The 19,583-nt window shown below is 42.6% G+C and overlaps 1 protein-coding gene across 7 annotated transcripts in view; it reads left to right on the top strand.

Annotated features, from left to right (window-relative positions):
* Positions 1 to 19,583, top strand: part of frmd4a (FERM domain containing 4A) — a 688,700-nt gene that overhangs the window by 619,270 nt on the left and 49,847 nt on the right. For all 7 annotated transcript variants that reach the window (XM_068059571.1, XM_068059569.1, XM_068059567.1 and 4 more), the window contains 3 exons: positions 386 to 524; positions 2,010 to 2,151; positions 18,774 to 18,907. In XM_068059571.1, coding sequence (XP_067915672.1) covers positions 386 to 524; positions 2,010 to 2,151; positions 18,774 to 18,907 — 415 coding nt within the window. The remainder of the gene's footprint in view (positions 1 to 385; positions 525 to 2,009; positions 2,152 to 18,773; positions 18,908 to 19,583) is intronic.

Raw genomic sequence — 19,583 nt, 5'->3', positions numbered from 1 at the left:
CCTGCTTGTATATTCTTCCTGGGAAAATAGAAGCAGATTGCTTCTAAAAATTTGGAATTTTTGCTATCTTAAAATTGTAAATAACTTGCCAACATTTGTGTAAAGATGGTGTTAGCAGGCTGCTGCCTTGTATCCAGTGTTTGTTTTAAGTATGCAAACAAAACTTCTTAAAATCCATTAGTTGTTCTGAATAAGATTGTAAGATCGATCTGCAGTCTTTTGAAGTCAAAGTCCTGTGGGAGGAAGAGGGAATGCTGCTAACATTCATAGCGAGAGACGGAATTCATATTGTAAATGTTCAAACTATTGTGAACAGTAACGCTATACACTCTTGGGGTCGGAGAGAAACTTGTACAGCAACTTTGCTTTCTGTTTATGTTCCCAGGGCTTCTGTAACCAGGAGAACGTTTGGTCACAGTGGAATCGCAGTGCATACATGGTATGCCAGCACTGCTCTGATTAAGTCAATTTGGGCAATGGCCATTAGTCAGCATCAGTTCTACCTGGACAGAAAACAAAGCAAGGTGAGCATAAACTAGGCTAAAAATATTTCCTAGATCAAGTGTTTTAGCCCTTGGCATATATTATCTACAGACCTTTTTTCTTTACTTAAGAATCCTATTTATAAATAAATGCCACTTTGCACGAGATGTTGGAGAACAGACTAAATGAATAGCTTCCATTGCCTCCCCTGCAATCTCTTTGGCTCAGTTAGTGAATGCACTGCCTAGTGAACCTTACTGACCAAGACGTTCCCAAGCTCAGTGACTACTTTGTGCTAATCTTAGCCAGGCTGTGGTTTTGACCACTGCAATTTGCCTGTGTCTCTGGGCTACACAGGAGGAAAACCATCCAGGATCCCTGGTGCTGTTCACTACTCAGTCTGTGGTTATTTAGACCTGTTGTTCTCAAACTGGGATCCGCAGACCCCGAGGGGTCTGTAGAGACTTTCCAGTGAGTCTGCAAAATAATGTGAATGTAATAACAAGGGGGTTTGGTATGGAGCACAACAAACATCACACCAAGAACAGACAACTCTGTCGTGAGAAGCAGACACACCAATCGAGCTAATATCTGTAAATAAATACCTATTTTCTTAAAAACGTTATTAAAATACTCTTTACATGCTGCACTTTCCTATTATGTGTTTTATATAGGACTAAGATAATTTATATATTTGAAAAGGGATCCTTCATCCAAAACGTTTGAGGACCATTGACTTAGACTCAGCTGCTTCACCCCAAAGGTCATGCACACTGCCTGGATCGTGAAGAATCTGAGTTTAGGGCAACATGTCTACTTGCGAGTCAACACATTTAGGGGTGGGGCCAGAAACCTTGAGGGAAAAGCATTAAGTCAGCAACTTTCAGTATGCACAAGACTCCTACTCACACCGAGAGAATACCAAGGCTGAAGCAGTCATGAGACACAGTGTGGGATGGTGTTCAGTACACTGCAAATCCTTGCTACTTTTCTGTAATTCTAATCTTTGAAACCTTCATTCTTCACCATCATTCTGATCATCAGTAGGTTACTCTTTGCCACTGAAATTCTGAGCATGGATTGAAATAGTTTTCAAGAGAACTGTAGGATGTGCAACAGAGGACCTGTTTCAGTGCTGTATCTCCAAATAAATAAATAACCCATTGAAGCTCATCCTTTTCCTCAACCCTCACATTACTGCATGCTCTAACCATAGTCCCAAAGGATCACAGGATCTCTCCCCATTAGAGAGAGACAATTGGCGATTTATAGTCCTCAAGTGTAGGGTGAGGCGAGGAGGCAGGCCTCCATAAACTACCACAGCCGGTAGTTGGCATCTTTATGCATTTCACGCTAGCTGTCTAGCCAACTGAGCTAACCGACCCCCCCCCCCCCCCCCCCCCCCAATTACAGCATTCAGCTACATTTTAAACACTGTTCGTGTTCTTGCTGCCAGTACCCTGGCTTTGTGACATGTGCATCATGGTTTTGGATCCATTATTTACTACTTTTGTTACTTCCTCCAGTCGAAAATTCATGCAGCAAGAAGTCTAAGTGAAATCGCCATTGATTTAACGGAAACTGGAACTTTGAAGATGTCCAAGCTAGCTAATATGGGAAGTAAAGGCAAAATCATCAGTGGAAGCAGTGGCAGCCTGCTGTCATCAGGTGAGGCACACACTCTGAAAAGCTGTTGTTTCTCTGGCAAGATATAACAGTTGAGGGAGAAACAGAGTTAATGTTTCAGGTCAATGACTTTTCATCAGAACTGGGAAAAGTGAAAGATGTAACAGGATTTAAGTGAATACAGAGACAGGGAACGGAGGGGAAGGGGAGTGAACCAAAGGGAAGATCTCTGATAGGGTGAAGTGCAGGAGAGATTAAATGACTAAGGGATGATGACCATCGACCTGAAACATTAACTCTGATTCTCTCTTCACAGATGCTGGCAGACCTACTGAGGATTTCCAGCATTTTCTGTTTTATTTCAGATTTCCAGCATCTGTAGTATTTTGCTTGTGTTTAACCTCACAGTATTGTCTTATTCCATCCTTGCATCAGATTATGTTATTATTTCTCCAGCATGTTGAAAAAATCAGAACAAAATTTAAATTAATTGAATTATTAAAATTGCAGTCTGGCTGCTGTGCTTTTTAATTTTCTCAGCTTTACTATTTGCAAATTATTGAACTAAATATCAAACTAATGAGTTAAAAAGTTGGAGAATTCCTCTTTGTTGGGTGCAGTATAGATATCAGCTGTGACTCAGTTGGTCGCACCTTCATTTCTAAGTCAAAAGATTCTAGGTTCGTATACCAGTCCAGAAACTTGAGTAAGTAATCCAGGCTGACACTCTAGTGCAGTACTGAGGGAGCGCTGCACTGTTGGAGATGCTGTCTTTGTCTTGGCCAATATTTATTGCTTAACCAACATCAATGAAACAAGTTATCTGGTCTTATTTTTCCACCGGCTGTTTGTGGGATCTTGCTGTGCGTTAATTGGCTGCCATGCTTCCTACAACAGTGACTGCACTTCAAAAGTACTTCATTGGCTGTAGAGTGCTTTGTGATATCCTGAGATTGTGAGAGGTGCTATTATAACTGCAAGTTCTTTCTTTTTCTTCACATCATAAACCTACTTATAGAGAATATTTTTACAGTTTCATTATGCAGTTCACACAGAGGAGATCTTCTCCCATTGATCAGAAGGCCTGGAGTTTGATTCCTGCTTTTTGCTTCCTGCTTTACACTGGATTCATTGATTTCAAGCAGGCAGCAATTGGGGGTCGAGTTTTGTCCTTGGCGAACCTGGAATCAGCCTAAGTTCCTACTCCTAATGCCGATCACGAGCATCCCCCCCCCTGCAGCTCACCATCACCTTCTCAAGGGCAATTTAGCAATGGGCAATAAATACTGGCCTTGCTAGTGACACTTACATCCCATGAACAAATAAAATAAAACAGAATCAGGAGAGAGAGAGAGAGAGTCAATCAGAAGAAGAAAAGTGCCTCAGGTATTTGTGTGTACAATAGCAGTTCCCGTGGTGTCAATTTGTAATTAGGGACCAGTAAGTTACAGACAACACAGGCAAGAGTTTCTGTGTGCCTCCTCTGATCTATCACCATTATTTCCGTGGCCAGAAACGGCAAAAGGCATTGTTTCCCCAGGGCCGATCCAACATCTGCCAAGGTTACAGCGGGAAATTGGGAGAAACTCCAGGCGTGCAACTTGAAATCCTTTGGCAGCAACCATGAAGTATAGTTTCTGATTTCAATGCAGCCGTACTTGGGGGAAGCTGAGCAACCCAGAAGTAACAGCTTGGATTTAAACCTGAGCTTGGCTAAGCCACTGATTTTCCTCACATTTCCTTCAAAGCGCCAGTAAAAGTCAGTAGCTGTCTCCATGTATTCTGATAAGAGCAAATTAATTTGATAAACAAGCTGCTGGATGAGAGATATATGGTAGGAAATCTGAGAACCTGTTCAAGACGATCTTTGAAATTCTTTTTATTCAATAGCTACATACTTTAATAAAACTGGCACAGCCTCGCATGGTTTTTAGAAATTGTATGTTACACAGAATCATATACAGCACAGAAACAGACCATTCCGCCAAACTAACCTATTCTCCGCGGGAACCCTCTCCCATCCCGCAACGTCTATTATCCTCTTCGCTAAAAACAGACCATCTGGTCATTACCTCAGTGCTGTTTGTGGGATCTTGCTGTGCGCAAACAGGCTGCTGCGTTTCCCACATTACAACAGCAACTACACTTCAAAAGTACTTAATTTGCTGTAAAGCGCTTTGCCATGTCTTGAGGTTGTGAAAGGCGCTATATAAATGCAAGTCTTTCTATCTTCAATCTTTGTACTTCATCTCGCCCTGTCAACACATCATTCTAATCCTTTCCCCCTCATGTGTTTATCAAGCATCCCCTTAAATGAATCATGGGAGTGCATGAGTCTGAGAGCTCAACCTGCCTGGACTGAGCAATGCTACCAGCAACGGACGGTTACAGGAGCTGCATCCGCCCGGGGTGCCCTGCAGTTGCCCCTGACACAAAGGTCTTTTCTTCCATTTATAGAGGAACGTGAAGCCATGAAAGACAGAAAGCCCCATAAGCCACGAAGCAGGTTTCTGCCACGTACTTGTACCACCTAACCTATTGCTTGCTCTACCCCATCCATTAATCGCTTCAGAGAGTTCTGATCCCTGAACATAATGAAGGTAAACTTCAGAATTCTCATCCACCCTCACACTTACACCATCCCAGCTGTTCTCCATGCAGTATTGTCCCTTTGCCTTTCAGTGTCAGCTGTGGCTCTCAGTTGGTAACACTCCTGCCTCTGAGTTGGAAGTTTGTGGGTTCACTCCAGAGACTTAGCACAAAAATCAAGGCTGACACTCCAGTGCAGTACCGTCTTTCGAATGGCATGTTCAACTGAAGCCCTGTCTACTCTCTCAGGTGGATGTAAAAGATCCCATGGCACTATTTTGAAGAAGAGTAAGGGAGTTCTCCCTGGTGTCCTGGTCAATATTTCTCCCTCAATCAACATCACAAAAAATTACAGATTATCGGTCATTATCTCGTTGCTGTTTGTGGGAGCTTGCTGTGCACAAATTGGCTACTGCGTTTCCCACATTCCAACAGTGACTACACTTCAAAAGTACGTCATTGGCTGTAAAGGGCTATGCGATGACTGGCGCTATATAAATGCAAGTCTTCCTGTTTTCTTCAGTCTGTACTTATCCCTATTAACTGCCAATCCTGTTTGTCAGAGGAATTAATCATCTCAGCCTGAACTGCGGAGTGTCCATCGCACATTCCCATTATACTATGGAGGATAAAACATTTCTTCCAGCATTCATGCAAGGTTAGAATCGCATTTAATCAAAATTGCAAATGAAACAGATATTCTTCATTAAGGTCAGAGTCTTGGCCTTTTTTCCAATTTTTTTAGAATTCTTACTAAACCACACTCAATTTAGTTTTTTTTTAAATTTCCCATTGTTTGGATTAGGAAAATGAGCTAGCATTAGACCTCCTAAAATGAGTGGAAACGTGAAACTGAGCTGGTATTCACAGTGGAAAAATGATAGATTCTCTGGATTGCAGTGTGTTTATAAACTGTCTGTAATGATGGTATTTATGCTGCTATTTTCGATTGCTTTCTGCAAAGAGGGACCAAGTAAGTATTCCACGGGGTAAAGAGTGTACAGAAATCAAGGGTAGTACTTTGTACTGACGTTTTAAAAGTAGAGTTTTGACGTTTTCTTCACTTTACCTGAACTGCCCTGCGGCCATTCTCAAAACATACAATGTGTTATATATCAGTCTGTCCAGCTGAATCTCCTTTACAATCCACACTGTGACAATGGAAGTAAACTGCAATAATTACTGGTGAACAATCAATTAAAAGAGAATCTCTTTACTAAATTGTTTGGCATGTCTCACAGCCACTCTTGTTGGAGACCAGTGGTTGATTTATTTATTATCAGTGCTTTTGAAGTCAAGACTAGAACGGACAGAAACTTTTTAAAAATCCATGTTTGTCAGTGAAGAGTTCCATGTGTCCAATTTTCTGCTTGCCATTTTGCTGACACCTGAACTGATATGACTGCACAGGTCATACCTTTAAACTTACAACGAGGCTGTTGTGGAGCATAAACGCTGCCATAGACCAGGTGGATCGAACAGCCTGTTTCTGTGCTGTCGGCTTGGTGAAACTTGATGTCACAGTTGTGTGGTGCTCCTCATGTAAGGTCTAACTGAGAGATGTTTACAGCTGGAAGCTGAGCAAGGAATGAAGGAATTTGCAGGGAGGAAAGAATCCAAAGGCACTTATGTTTTAGGAGGCTGGTGAATGCAGGGAGAGATAGATAAAGGTTTTAGAAGAGCGTGCCAGAGGGCAAGAGCATAATAGTCAAAAGATCAGCCCTCAGGAGAGGATGAAGCCACCAATTATACACCAGATTTTATAATTCTTTGAAGCATGCGACCATGACTTAAACAAATTAATGCCAGTATTTGGTTCCGTATAACACAACTGAACATCAAATAACATCAGAGCAAAACTGTTTCCACCAAATGCCTGGCTTTTGCACTGATGTTACATGGTTTTTATGCCCCATTGACACAAAAACTTCAGCATAACTTGGAGGTAAAATCACCAATCTTATAGGACAGTGAATTGAGCAAGTGATAGGGGACCAACTTGAGGAGACGAACACACAGCAATTGGTCTTTGGACTGGTTATTATGTGAGTGCAGTCGCGCACGGTCAACTTTAAAATATTCCGAGGAAACGCGACCTTCGTGTTTTTTTTTTATGTTAGCAATCTGCTGTGTAATAAGAAATTAAAACTCCAAAGTTAATTGTAGGGGACAGTGAAGAGTGATTTGGAAGATTAATTAATAAAATAAACTACATCTAGACCAAGCTTGTCCCACATACGTCCCGCGGGCCAGGATCCAGCCCGCCAAAGGTTTCCATCCGGCCCGCGGGTGTAAACTGTATCCGAGGCCGTTCCTCATCCTCCCCAGGGCTCCGTGACTGGAGATGGGAAATTCCCATTGTCTTCTTCTTGCAGACTGGCCTTTTTAAAAACATCGCACTGAGTTTCACAGCTCAGCTGCTGACGCAGGAAGTGGAAACACACTTCCCAACACCGGACAGATTTGGGGTTTTCCGACTTTTTTCAAAACGTCCACAGGAAAACCTCAAATCTGTCCGATGTTGGGAAGCGCATTCCGCTTCAGCAACTGAGCTGTGAAACGCAGTATGATGTTTTTAAACAAACTGACCGAGCAAAAGCTGCTCAGCTGAGTGTTCCCACTCAATGTAGCTGTCAGTAAGGTGGGGGGGGGGGGGTGGAACAGAGAGAGAGAGAAGGGAAAACAGAGGGGGGAAACAGAGAGAAAGGGGGTAATAGAGAGAGGAGGGGACAAAGAGAGAGGGGAACAGAGAGAGAGAAGGGTGAAACCAGAGAGAGAGAGGGGGAAAACAGAGAGAGAGAGGGGGAAAACACAGAGAGAGAGGGGGAAAAGAGAGGAGAGGAAACAGAGAGAGAGAGCGAGGGGGACAAGAGAAAGGGGAACAGAGAGAGAGAGGGGGAAAACAGAGAGAGGGAGGGGAAAAGGGAGGGGGGAAATGGAGAGAGGGGGGAAATGGAGGGGAGGAAACAGAGAGAGAGGGGGGAAAAGAGAGGAAGCAAAACAGAGAGGGGGGGAACGGGGGGAGAACACAGAGCGCAAGGACGACGCAGAGAGTGGGAAGCACAGGGAGAGAGAGAAACAGAGAGAGAGATCAAGATCACTCCTGACAGATGGGTATCTATCCAGAATACTCTGCATCGCTACATCAAGTGTGCATGCAGAGGTTGACTACTTTTGCAAGCAAAAACAATGCCAGGTATGTCACTAAACCAGTTTTCAATATGGTGACGAGAAAGTAGGTCAATAAATTAGTCTTCTCATTTAAAGCTTCTTCACAAAAATGCACATTTGTTGTTGTTTTTATTAGTAAGATAAATTTTTAATGCCTTTATCTTTTGAAATTTCCTCACCGGCCCCCTGGGCCGAGCAAAAATTGCAATGCGGTCCTCCGCCTGAAAAGGTTGGGCAACCCTGATCTATAGGTGGCACAGTGGCGCAGTGGTTAGCACCGCAGCCTCACAGCTCCAGCGACCCGGGTTCAATCCTGGGTACTGCCTGTGTGGAGTTTGCAAGTTCTCCCTGTGTCTGCGTGGGTTTTCTCCGGGTGCTCCGGTTTCCTCCCACATGCCAAAGACTTGCAGGTTGATAGGTAAATTGGCCGTTATAAATTGCCCCTAGTATAGGTAGGTGGTAGGGAAATATAGGGACTGGTGGGGATGTGGTAGGAATAGGGGATTAGTGTAGGATTAGTATAAATGGGTGGTTGATGGTCGGCACAAACTCGGTGGGCCGAAGGGCCTGTTTCAGTGCTGTATCTCTAAATAAAAAATAAATAAAATAAACAAACTTATAGGATCTGTTGCTGTTTCATTTTGGTTTCTCAATGATTAGAACCGAGTTGATGAAAGTACGAACAAACTTTTATTGACAGTTTAGAACACGCACCAAACTCCATTGAATTTGGTCACACTAACAAACAAGATTGTTCTGTGCTGAGATAGGTTGAGCCCACAGCACAGCGATGTGGTGTCAGGTGCCTAGCCCGCTTGCTGCATTTGACTTCAGCTGTTGAATTCATACTTTTCCATTTCTTCCGTGACTGATGTGAAAGTCAAGCGGACCTAATTTTCCCGACTACAGCAAGTGAGCTGAAGGATTTCTCACACAAAACATTTTTTAACTGGAAAACTTGATTTGCCATGTTAGAAGTCTCCTGCTCTGATAGATAAAGCCACATTATGGTTACCTTACGTACTTGCTTTTCATTATGTTTAAAAAATGTGGCCCTGAATTAGATGTAATTACAATTCTTTAGTGGAAATTGGAGACACTGTTCCCGAGAGGCAATTAAAACTGACCTTAGTGAAATTATAACCTGTTGTAATTTGCTGCTTGCCTCAGTGCACTTTGTTCACATTTTGTGAGTGTAATAAGATACAGTTCATCGTGATAGGGAGCATGGAATGTGTGAAACTTTACTTACTGAATTTTACTGATTACTTCAGATGTGCCTTAAATTGTAGGAAAGCTCGTCTGGGTTTCATGCGACCCACTGATGCAGTGCAGGCTTGCCTTGTGATTGCCTCCGAATTTTTGTTTTGCATTTTGTTCCAGGGATTGCCCATCTCCAGTTGCAGTGAGAAGGTGGCGGTGGGCTGCCGCCTTGAAACAATTGTTTTGCATTTGTTTTACAATGTAGTGACTTGCTGCAACAGTTTCAGAGGTCATTAGAAAGGAACCACGTAATGTGGGACTGGAGTCACATGTAGGTCAGACCTGGTAGGGGTGGGAGAGTCACTTCACTAGGGATGTTACATATGATCTGCTGCAAACTTCTTCACTCCCTCCTTTTTCCCAAACACCCATCAGTTTCAGATCTAACCAAGACTACTTTAGTCGTTTAGTCCTCCTTGGTTCAAGGCCTTTTTGCGTACGTTTTTCGATCATACAGATGATGTGGCAGACGCTGTATTTTCAAAGGCACCTTTTAGCTTCATATTTAAAGAGAAGTGCAGGTAACTCTGTGAATCGGAGCATAGAACAGCTGATGCTGTTTCTATTGTGATTGAATCTTAAGATTTTTTTTTAAACGAGCTTTAGCACAAAGAGCAAATGGAAGTGTTTTACACAGAGAGTGGCGAGGCTGTGGGATGCATGATTGGAGATAGTGATTGAAGTAGAGAACCTATTAACATTTAACAGTCGGTTAGTTAGGTGGTTGATGGAAAGAGGATAAAGGGACATGGATACAGGACTGGAACATGAGATTAGGAAATACTGCTTGTGTGGAGGATAAGCACCAATGTAGACTAAAATGAAAACAAAACGTGCTGGATGTACTCAGTTGTTCTGGCTGTATCTGCGCAGAGAGAAACAGAGTTAACATTTCAGGTCAATAGCCTTTCGTCAGAACTGGAAAAAGTTAGAGATGTAATAGGTTTTAAGCAAGTACTGAGGCAGGGAGAGGGATGAGGGGGAAAAGCAAAAAGGAAGGTCAGTGATAGGGTGGAAGGCAGGAGAGATGAAATGACAGAATAGACTAGGCATGTTTCTTTGTTGTAATTCTTTTGTCATTCTTTGCAATTGCATTTTCCATGTAATATTTACTAGAATAATACCAGGAATGAGGCATTTCTGTTATGTGGAGAGACTGGAGAAGCTATGGTTGTTCCCCTTAGAGCAGAGAAGGCTAAGATGAGAATTGATAGAGGTGTTCAGAATCATGAACACCTTTGATAGCACAGAGAGAGAGAAACTGTTTTTGTAGTGGCAGGCAGTTTGTTAACCAGAGGACACAGATTTAAGGTGATTGGCAAAAGAACCAAAGGCGACATGAGGAGACTTTTTTTACGCAGTGAGTTGTTGTGATCTGGAACGCGCTGCCTGAAACGGCAGTGGAAGCGGATTCAATAGTAACTTTCAAAAGGGAATTGGAGAAATACTTGAAGGGAAAGAGTGGGAGTAGTTGGACAGCTCTACCAAAGAGCCAGCACAGGCATGATGGGCTGAATGGCCTCCCGCTGGGGTGTAACATTCTATGACTCGCAGAACTATTGTATTTAGAGATTTTAATAATCTGATGTCACAGCATATTTGTAAGTGATCTAAAAACGTTTCACAAGCACAGTCACAAAAACCCAACATGAGATGAGGCCAAATCCCATGTTCAGTGCAGCAAAGGCTTTGCTCTGAAGTATCAGGAGGAAGGGAAAGGGCGGCTACTATAGCAAGATGAATCATTAGCAAATTAGCACAAACAGACAATGGCAATCCTGAGAATGTGGATGTGCACAGAAGCCATGTGTCAGTAGTAACTGTGTGTGTCTGCCTTTGGGGGCGGAGAATGAAGGATTGCTTTCAGTGCCAGGACATTGTTACAACATTTTTTTTTAAATTTCAGAAGTATCCTGATTATTGAGTAAACTGATAAAGATCAAGAACAGTAACATTAAAAGGGGAGGAACGATTTTTGTGAAGAAGTTGTTTTTGTTTTTAAGCTGATTGTTCTGCTTTTAGAGATTGTGATTTGACACAATAGCATTGAGCTGCACCGGATGCAGGTAGAGCACGCAAATAAGTAAGCGAGGCAAAGAGCAGCTGAGAGGCTGAACACAGGCATCAGTGTTCTATAAGCACAGCTGTGTTCTGCTAGCTCTGACTGACAATCGGTGGCTTGCTAGGGTAATTCAGCTTTCTAAAACTCCTGTATACACAGGGAGATGTTTAGTTCCACATTTCTAGTACGGAACATCTCAGCTTATTCTGTCTTTATGTTCCAAGTTTAACGGGTGGGAAGAACATAATTTTGCGAATGCATTTGTGGAGTTGTAATTAACATTTTGGGGGATTTGTTCAAACTATTATTTAAAAACCACCAAGATTGAAAGGAGTAAGAGAGCATTGATGCTGAGCAGTGATGTCGTTCTTTTTTTCAGACATTTTAGGTTCCTCCTGGGGCTCCACGTGGTAGTCCAGGAGAATGCGCTCGCTTTGTAGTTGGATTGCATCACACTTGGTTAACAAGCATAAAGCAAGTGCGATAGGGCCCAGTATTGTGGGGGTCTTGTGCACACTCATTCCAAACCAGAAGTGCGCCAGCTACCATATTGATGAAAGCTCCTACATGGGCATCCAGAACCCAACGCAGTAAGCCCATTGCACGTACAAACCCAAAAATTAACAATATTGCCCCACGTCCTTCTAAAATAAGAGTAAACTATCCCAAAAGACCCGTTACCTTCTCCTGATCCTGTTAATTACTCATGATGGGACCTACTGCACCGATCAATACTCCGCCACTTACTTACCGGTTCATTAACATCATTTAGCATAATTGCTGTACAAAATCTGAAGAAAAACTTCAGCGTAAACTGCAGTCCAATATTCAGAGGCTTTCTTTTTACCCTTTCTGCATAACCGAATATTGTAAAGAGCAATGTGGTGAATAACTCGCAAGGAAAAACAAAGTGCCAGCAGTTATTAACAGATTTCCTCAATAGATTTTCAGAATTCCTCTTTACTGCAGAGCACTGCCCTCAGGACATCCTATATTGCAAGGTTACAGGTATTTGTTTTAGTCTGTGAACTGTCACAGTGCATCCTGATAGGGTTACGTAATCGTAGATAGCCCAAGCTGTTATTTTTAACAATCTGTTTTTCATTACCAGCAGACTAAAATAACCGGGAGCCAGGTAGCTCAGACATTCGATTGAGTCCTTGTCTCCATACTGGAGGGTCATGAGTTCACGTCTCAGTTTTTTGCGCTTGTTACCTGAACTCAGTTCCTTTCGTCAATGAGTTCTTGTCAGTGTTTAAGAGAGCAGGAGATGCTTCATTTGCAGCGGTATCTTCTCTCAAGGACTTTTCCGTCAGCCAAGGCATCAGATGTAAGCAGAATGTTCCACTAAAACTGCCGTCTATTATCCGACTCATTCCCCTTTTTAGTATCACTTGTGTTTTACTTGAAGTCAGAAGGTTGTGCATTCAAGTGCCACTCTCGCACTTGAGCACAAAAATCTAGGCTGGCACTCCTGCGCAGTACTGAGGGAGTGCTGCACTGTCAGAGATGCTGTCTTTCACATCAGATGTTAAACCGAGGCCCCGTCTGCCCTCTCAGGTGGGCAAACTGGGCCTTTTCAAAGTGAAACTGTGAATGTGGAGTTTAACCCTGAGTTATTGGACTGCCATAAAAAGCTTAACATGTTCACAATTTTAACAGAGGCCGTAACCCACTTGTTTTAAATTGACTAAAAATGTATTTGCTGAAAGAGTATTCAGGAAGTTAATGGGATTATGTAAAAATATCACAGATCAGTATTAACAGACCTCCTTTTTCCCTAAGTTAACTCATTAATTATTAATTATTCTCTTGGGTTTTGAAGAATGAGAGGTGATCTCATTGAAACCTACAAAATACTTAAAGATAGACAGGGCAGATGCAGGTAAGATGTTTGCCCCTGGTTGGGGAGTCTAGAACCAGGGCACACAATTTCAAAATAAGGGGGAAGCCACTTAGGACAGAGATGAAGAGAAATTTCTTTACTCAGGAGGGTTGTGAATCTTTGGAATTCTCTACCCCAGAGGGCTGTGGAAGCTCAGCCTTTGAGTATGTTTAGAGCAGAGATTGACAGATTTCTAAATACAAATGACATAAGGGGATATGGGGATAGTGTGGGAAAAAGGCATAGAAGGGAATGATCAGCCATGATCATATTGAGTGGCGGGGCAGGCTCGATGGGCTGAATGGCCTACTCCTGCTCCTATGTTCCTATGCCATCTAGCAGTTACAGGACACAGTTAGGAGATTTTGGTTATGCCTGGATAAAGTGACATTTTATTTTCTTAATGAATATTTGCTGACAAATCAAACTTTTATCCCTTCTTCTTCCCTTTCTCACTCCCTTTGCCCTCATTTTCATCTTTATTCCTGTCGAGAGGTACTTGGCTTGAGTCCAGTACCTCATCAGGACCATTAACAACAACAACTTGAATTTTTATGGCATTCTCACATGAAAGAATATCTCAAAGCCAATAAGCAAGCAAGAAGGGCATCATAGCATAGGAAGAATTGGGGCAGAGTAGACGGAGAGCATGCAGGCCCCCAGACCCTGGACTGTCGTCACCAATCCTGTAACTAAACACTGGAAGTATAAGAAAGAAAATCTCCAATATCGTGAACTTTAGTGCTCTAAAGAGAACAGTGCACAGATGCTGTTTTTACACAGGCTGTTACCGTGTATTGGTGGTATGTTATACAGATGTGTGATTGGCTGCGTTGATGTGTTACAACACTCAGTATAACCAGATGGGAGAATGGAATTAACCAAGCAACTGGAATGCAGTTTTACAGTGTTTGTTTCACCCCAGTGCTCATCCATTAACCTCACACTCAAATTCCCTGAGCCACCCTGGTGGCAGGTTTGAGAATATAGGGTTTGTATCCTTTTGATTAACTAACTCAGTCAGGCCCTGAACACCACAGTGATGTTTTTTCTCTGTTGACTGTACCAGAATAAGTTGTTGAGTTTATAAATGGGTGTTTTTGTAAATGATTACATTCCAATCATGAGCAAACTTGTTACTTATGTTTAAAGATAGTTTTTTAATTTGGAAATGTTCTTGCATTTGATTGTTGAGCGTACATAAGGAGTTCATGGCAGAACATTCAGTTTTACAGAATGAAGAGTGCCTGAAAAATTCAAATATATATATATATATATATATATAAAAAATGTGAAGATCCAGCCTTTAACTGAGATAAATATTTGTTAAAGCTTAATAAAATACAGATATAATGGGAGGGAGCAATCCAGTTCACTAAAGTGAGCGGCCACCATTAACGCATGGAAAGAGGCCAGATGAAAATAAACACAGCGGGTGATAGGGGAACAATTCAGTCCCACATTTGGATTTGAAACTTGAACCAGTGAAGGTTTCAGCTTGTTTCTAACAGAATACAGAAAGCTGAGCCTTCTAGTTTAGTCAGTGCTCTATCTAGCATTCAGTTTAAAACCCACTGGAGCACTCATTATAAACAAATTGGGAAATGCAACTGACTAATCAACTGGAATGTAGTTTTACAGTGTTCATTTCACAGCTGTTGAAATTAATGTTTAAAGCAGGCACATTCATTTCATGGTTAATTTTGAGCCTAACCCTATTAAGCCCCTTTATTGACACTGTTATAAATTTCTTGCTCTGTTAAAAGTTTCTTTGTGTGATTTAGTAGTGAATTGAACAGTACGCTCTTCAAAGTTTAAAACAGTTTCAGATTTATTCTTTTATTTCTTTCAAATAGCATGTAAGAAGGCCGGTAAGCAAGGTTGGTTGAATTGAAGGAGGGGGGAGTAGAAACTTAATTTCATAGATTAGTTTTTTTTAACCAAGCTTCCATCATGCATTCTTTTAACATTGTTTGAACAATGCGTAGCCAAGGTCCTATTGCTGTAATATCCTCAGCATTTCCTTCCCATCCTCATGTCCTTGCTCTCAGGACAGGTGCAGTCCTCTGCTTTTATCATTGTTTTGCAAAAACAGGAAATGGGGAAAACTAACGTGATTAGACCATCCCAATTACACATAACTTCAGAAATCCAGAGGTAGAGTTTCCACATGGAGCACTATCACGAAATTGCACCCAAAATGCACTTGAAATTATGCTGGTTGGGTTACATTTCAAGTTTCCGCTAAAATTCACATGGATAATTGGAAATGTAAAATGCACAATCAAGCCGCAATGGAATGTAATTGTTTCTTTATTCAAAAATAAGTATTCCTTTATGTGTTTAAGACTGGTAACCTGGTGCAGTTTTATTAACGCAGCTGTAAATGGGCAAGTCAGCAAAAATAAGCATTTTTAATAAGGTGTACCGTTTGCTACCCTGTGAATAACTTGATTTAAGATCATTGAAAATGACTTAATAAAACTATACTGAGGCACTTAACAGTTTCCTTAGTAAGTTTCTTAGTAAATTAAGTCTTTTTTGATATGAAATGTTTTTGAAAATGTGCCTAGTGCTTGCACACCTAAGAAAGCGAAGAGCCATCTTGAAGCAGCACAATCAGCAAACACTCGCAATTTCAACCTGGGGACATGGGCAGTCTGGTCTCATCCCAGTGAATTGAATTTGGAATCAGTGTGCAAGTTGTTTTGGGGGTAACTCATCTAGACCTCAAACTCCCCGATGTTTTGCAGTGGTCAGGGCAATTCTGCTCGGATTGCACTGCTATTACTTCATAACCCAGTGAAAACTCTACCTCACTAGTGTTTCAAACTCAATCTCAAAAATACAACACTTTTTCTTCAATAACAGGTGCATATTGTCCATGCCAGTTTTTGGTGTTGGGTCATTTCTGTAAGAGTTCAAATTTATAGCTCCTCCGATATATCGCTTGGTAAATGTCCTGCCTCATGGAATTGAGCTTTGTGGATCAGCAAAATTCCAGGATCAATCCACTCTCTGCAGCCCTGTTAGACACTGGCAGTTGGAACAGTGGGAAAGGGCACTTTCGAGAGGCATTCAGAGGAATTGGGGAATCCCTTGTACACAAATCACAGAAAGTTAGCATGTAGGTGCAACAATTAGGAAGGCAAATGATATGTTGGCCTTTATTGCAAGTGGGTTGGAATACAAGAGTAAGGAAGTCTGGCTGCAGTTACATAGGGCTTTGGTGAGATGACACCTGGAGTACTGTGTCAGTTTTAATCTCCATACCTAAGGAAGGATATACTTGCCTTGGAAGTGGTGCAATGAAGGTTTACTGGATTGATTCCTGGGATGAGAGGGCTATCTATCAGGAGAGATTGAGTTGAATAGGTCTGTATTCTCTGGAGTTTATAAGGATGAGAGGTGATCTCATTGAAACATATAAAATTCTTTGAGGGCTTGACAGGAGACTGTTGCCCACTGGCTGGAGAGTCTAGAACTAGGGGGTCACCATCTCAGGATAAGGTGTCAGCTGTTTAGGACTGAGCAGAGAGATTTTTCCACTCAGAATGTTGTGAACCTTTGGAATTCTCTGCCCCAGAAGGCTGTGAATTCTTAGTCATTGAGCATGTTCAAGATGGAATCATTAGATTTTTGGGCACTAAGGAAATCAAGCGATAACGGGAAAGGGCAAGAAAGCGGAGTTAAGTAGAAATTCAGCCATGATCTTACTGAATGGTGGAGCAGGCTCGAGGGGCTGAATGGCCTCCTCCTATTTCTTGTGTTCGACAATTGTCTTCGGTGCCCCGGGTTAAGCAGGATGGGGAAGGGGGGAGGGGGGAAATCAGCCAGACTCCTTGCAATGTGGAAAATTGCCCAGGTATGTCCTGTACACAAAAAGCAGGACAAGTCCAACCCGGCCAATTACCGCCCCATTAGCCTACTCTCAGTCATCAGTAAAGTGATGGAAGGTGTCATCAACAGTGCCATCAAGTGGCACTTGCTTAGCAACAACCTGCTCAGTTATGCTCAGTTTGGGTTCCGCCAGGGCCACTCAGCTCCTGACCTCATTACAGCCTTGGTTCAAACATGGACAAAAGAGCTGAACTCAAGAGGTGAGGTGAGAGTGACTGCCCTTGACATCAAGGCAGCATTTGACCGAGTATGGCATCAAGGAGCCCTAGCAAAACTGTAGTCAATGGGAATCAGGGGGAAAACCCTCCGCTGGCTGGAGTCATACCTAGCGCAAAGGAAGATGGTTGTGGTTGTTAGAGGTCAATCATCTGAGCTCCAGGACATCACTGCAGGAGTACCTCAGGGTAGTGTCCGAGGCCCAACCATCTTCAGCTGCTTCATCAATGACCTTCCTTCAATCATAAGGTCAGAAGTGGGGATGTTCACTGATGATTGCACAATGTTCAGCACCATTCGCAACTCCTCAGATACTGAAGCAGTCCGTGTAGAAATACAGCAAGACCTGGACAATATCCAGGCTTGGGCTGATAAGTGGCAAGTAACATTCTCGCCACACAAGTGCCAGGCAATGACCATCTCCAACAAGAGAGAATCTAACCATCTCCCCTTGACATTCAACGGCATTACCATCGCTGAATCCCTCACTATCAACATCCTAGGGGCTACCATTGACCGAAAACTGAACTGGAGTAGCCATATAAATACCGTGGCTACAAGAGCAGGTCAGAGGCTAGGAATCTTGAGGCGAGTAACTCACCTCCTGACTCCACAAAGCCTGTCCACCATCTACAAGGCACAAGTCAGGAGTATGATGGAATACTCTCCACTTGCCTGGATGGGTGCAGCTCCAACAACACTCAAGAAGCTCGACACCATCCAGGACAAAGCAGCCCGCTTGATTGGCACCCCATCTACAAACATTCACTCCCTCCAGCACCGACGCACAGTGGCAGCAGTGTGTACCATCTACAAGATGCAATGCAGCACCTCACCAAGGCTCCTTCGACAGCACCTTCCAAACCCGCGACCTCTACCAACTAGAAGGACAAGGGCAGCAAATAGATGGGAACACCACCACCTGCAAGTTCCCCTCCTAGTCACACACCATCCTGACTTGGAACTATATCGCCGTTCCTTCACTGTCGCTGGGTCAAAATCCTGGAACTCCCTTCCTAACAGCACTGTGGGTGTACCTACCCCACATGGACTGCAGCGGTTCAAGAAGGCAGCTCACCACCACCTTCTCAAGGGCAATTAGGGATGGGCAATAAATGCTGGCCTGACCAGCGACGCCCACATCCCGTGAATGAATAAAAAAAAAGGCATAGAGGGATATGGAATTAATGCAGGCAGGTGGGATTAGTATAGATAGGCATTATGGTCGGCATGGACGGGGTGGGCCGAAGGGCCTGTTTCTATGTTGTATGACTCTGTGACTCTATGATTCACAAAGCATTTATCTGGTCGAATTACTGTGGCCTAAAACACTTTTAGATGCATCATCTAGTGACTCATTCTTAAAAACTTGAATCCTTCCCTTTTTCATTTCATGACATAATTAAAACAAGAGACAATCTTGCATAAATGTTAATCCCTCTCGCTTTCTTATCGTTCTTTTGTTTCAGTAATGGAGTTAAAGAAAGTGCTTAATTGTCTCATCATTTAAAGAATGTTTTTTTCTCTCTTGATGCATCTGTGAATAGCAGCTTCAGTAAATCATTTTTTTGCTCACAGGGTCCCAGGAGTCAGACAGCTCTCAGTCTGCCAAGAAGGACATGTTAGCTGCCCTGAAATCTCGACAGGATGCTCTGGAGGAGACCCTTCGAGTACGCCTGGAGGAACTGAAGAAGCTCTGTCTGAGAGAGGCGGTAAGCAGGGCTTCAGTGCTGGCAGACACCAAAGGATGCTCTCGTTTCTGTTCCTGTATGGAAATATTTCTGAAGAGATAGACAGATATGGTGAAAAGGCAGGGATGTGGGGCTGAGATCAGACAAAATAAAAATTGATTGGCTTAGTATTGAGCCAAATGGCCTTTCCATCTTAAATTTTGCTGTAAGATTGAAATAGAGATAACTAAATTAATATAATATTCTGGTAACTGAAAGGGAATAGTACACTGGCAGGAATTCTTTCAATTTAAGGCAACAAATGTTCTTTTTTAGATTGTCTTTTTATTTTTAAGACTTGAAATTCCAATTTTGGGGCTCAGTTGCCAGGGGAATATCCATGGATGTTCCTGCACCATGAGGCTTTCACCTTGAGTGGGCACCAACCTGTCCCAATCGAACTTACTAATGGCATCTGAGATTTAACATCAGGCATCTAGAACCCAAAAAGATGTTGCTTCCTGTGTGGAACAGTGACCATTGCCAAACGGTTAGACTCAGTGCACACATCAGCAGTGCAGTTCTCTTATATTTTGTCGTAGCTAATTGCTTTTTAGTTACATTTCAGTCCATATGAGCCATCTAACAATCTTCGAGTCACTGAGAACTTGCAGGTTTGTCGTGCGGTTTGGGAGCTGGTAATCGTCAGATGTCATTT

Source organism: Heterodontus francisci, chromosome 27 (genome assembly GCF_036365525.1).
Source record: "Heterodontus francisci isolate sHetFra1 chromosome 27, sHetFra1.hap1, whole genome shotgun sequence".
In the NCBI taxonomy this organism is placed as follows: Eukaryota; Metazoa; Chordata; class Chondrichthyes; order Heterodontiformes; family Heterodontidae; genus Heterodontus; species Heterodontus francisci.
Note: the sequence above shows the minus strand (reverse complement) of the source record. Positions and strands in the feature narration are given on the sequence as shown.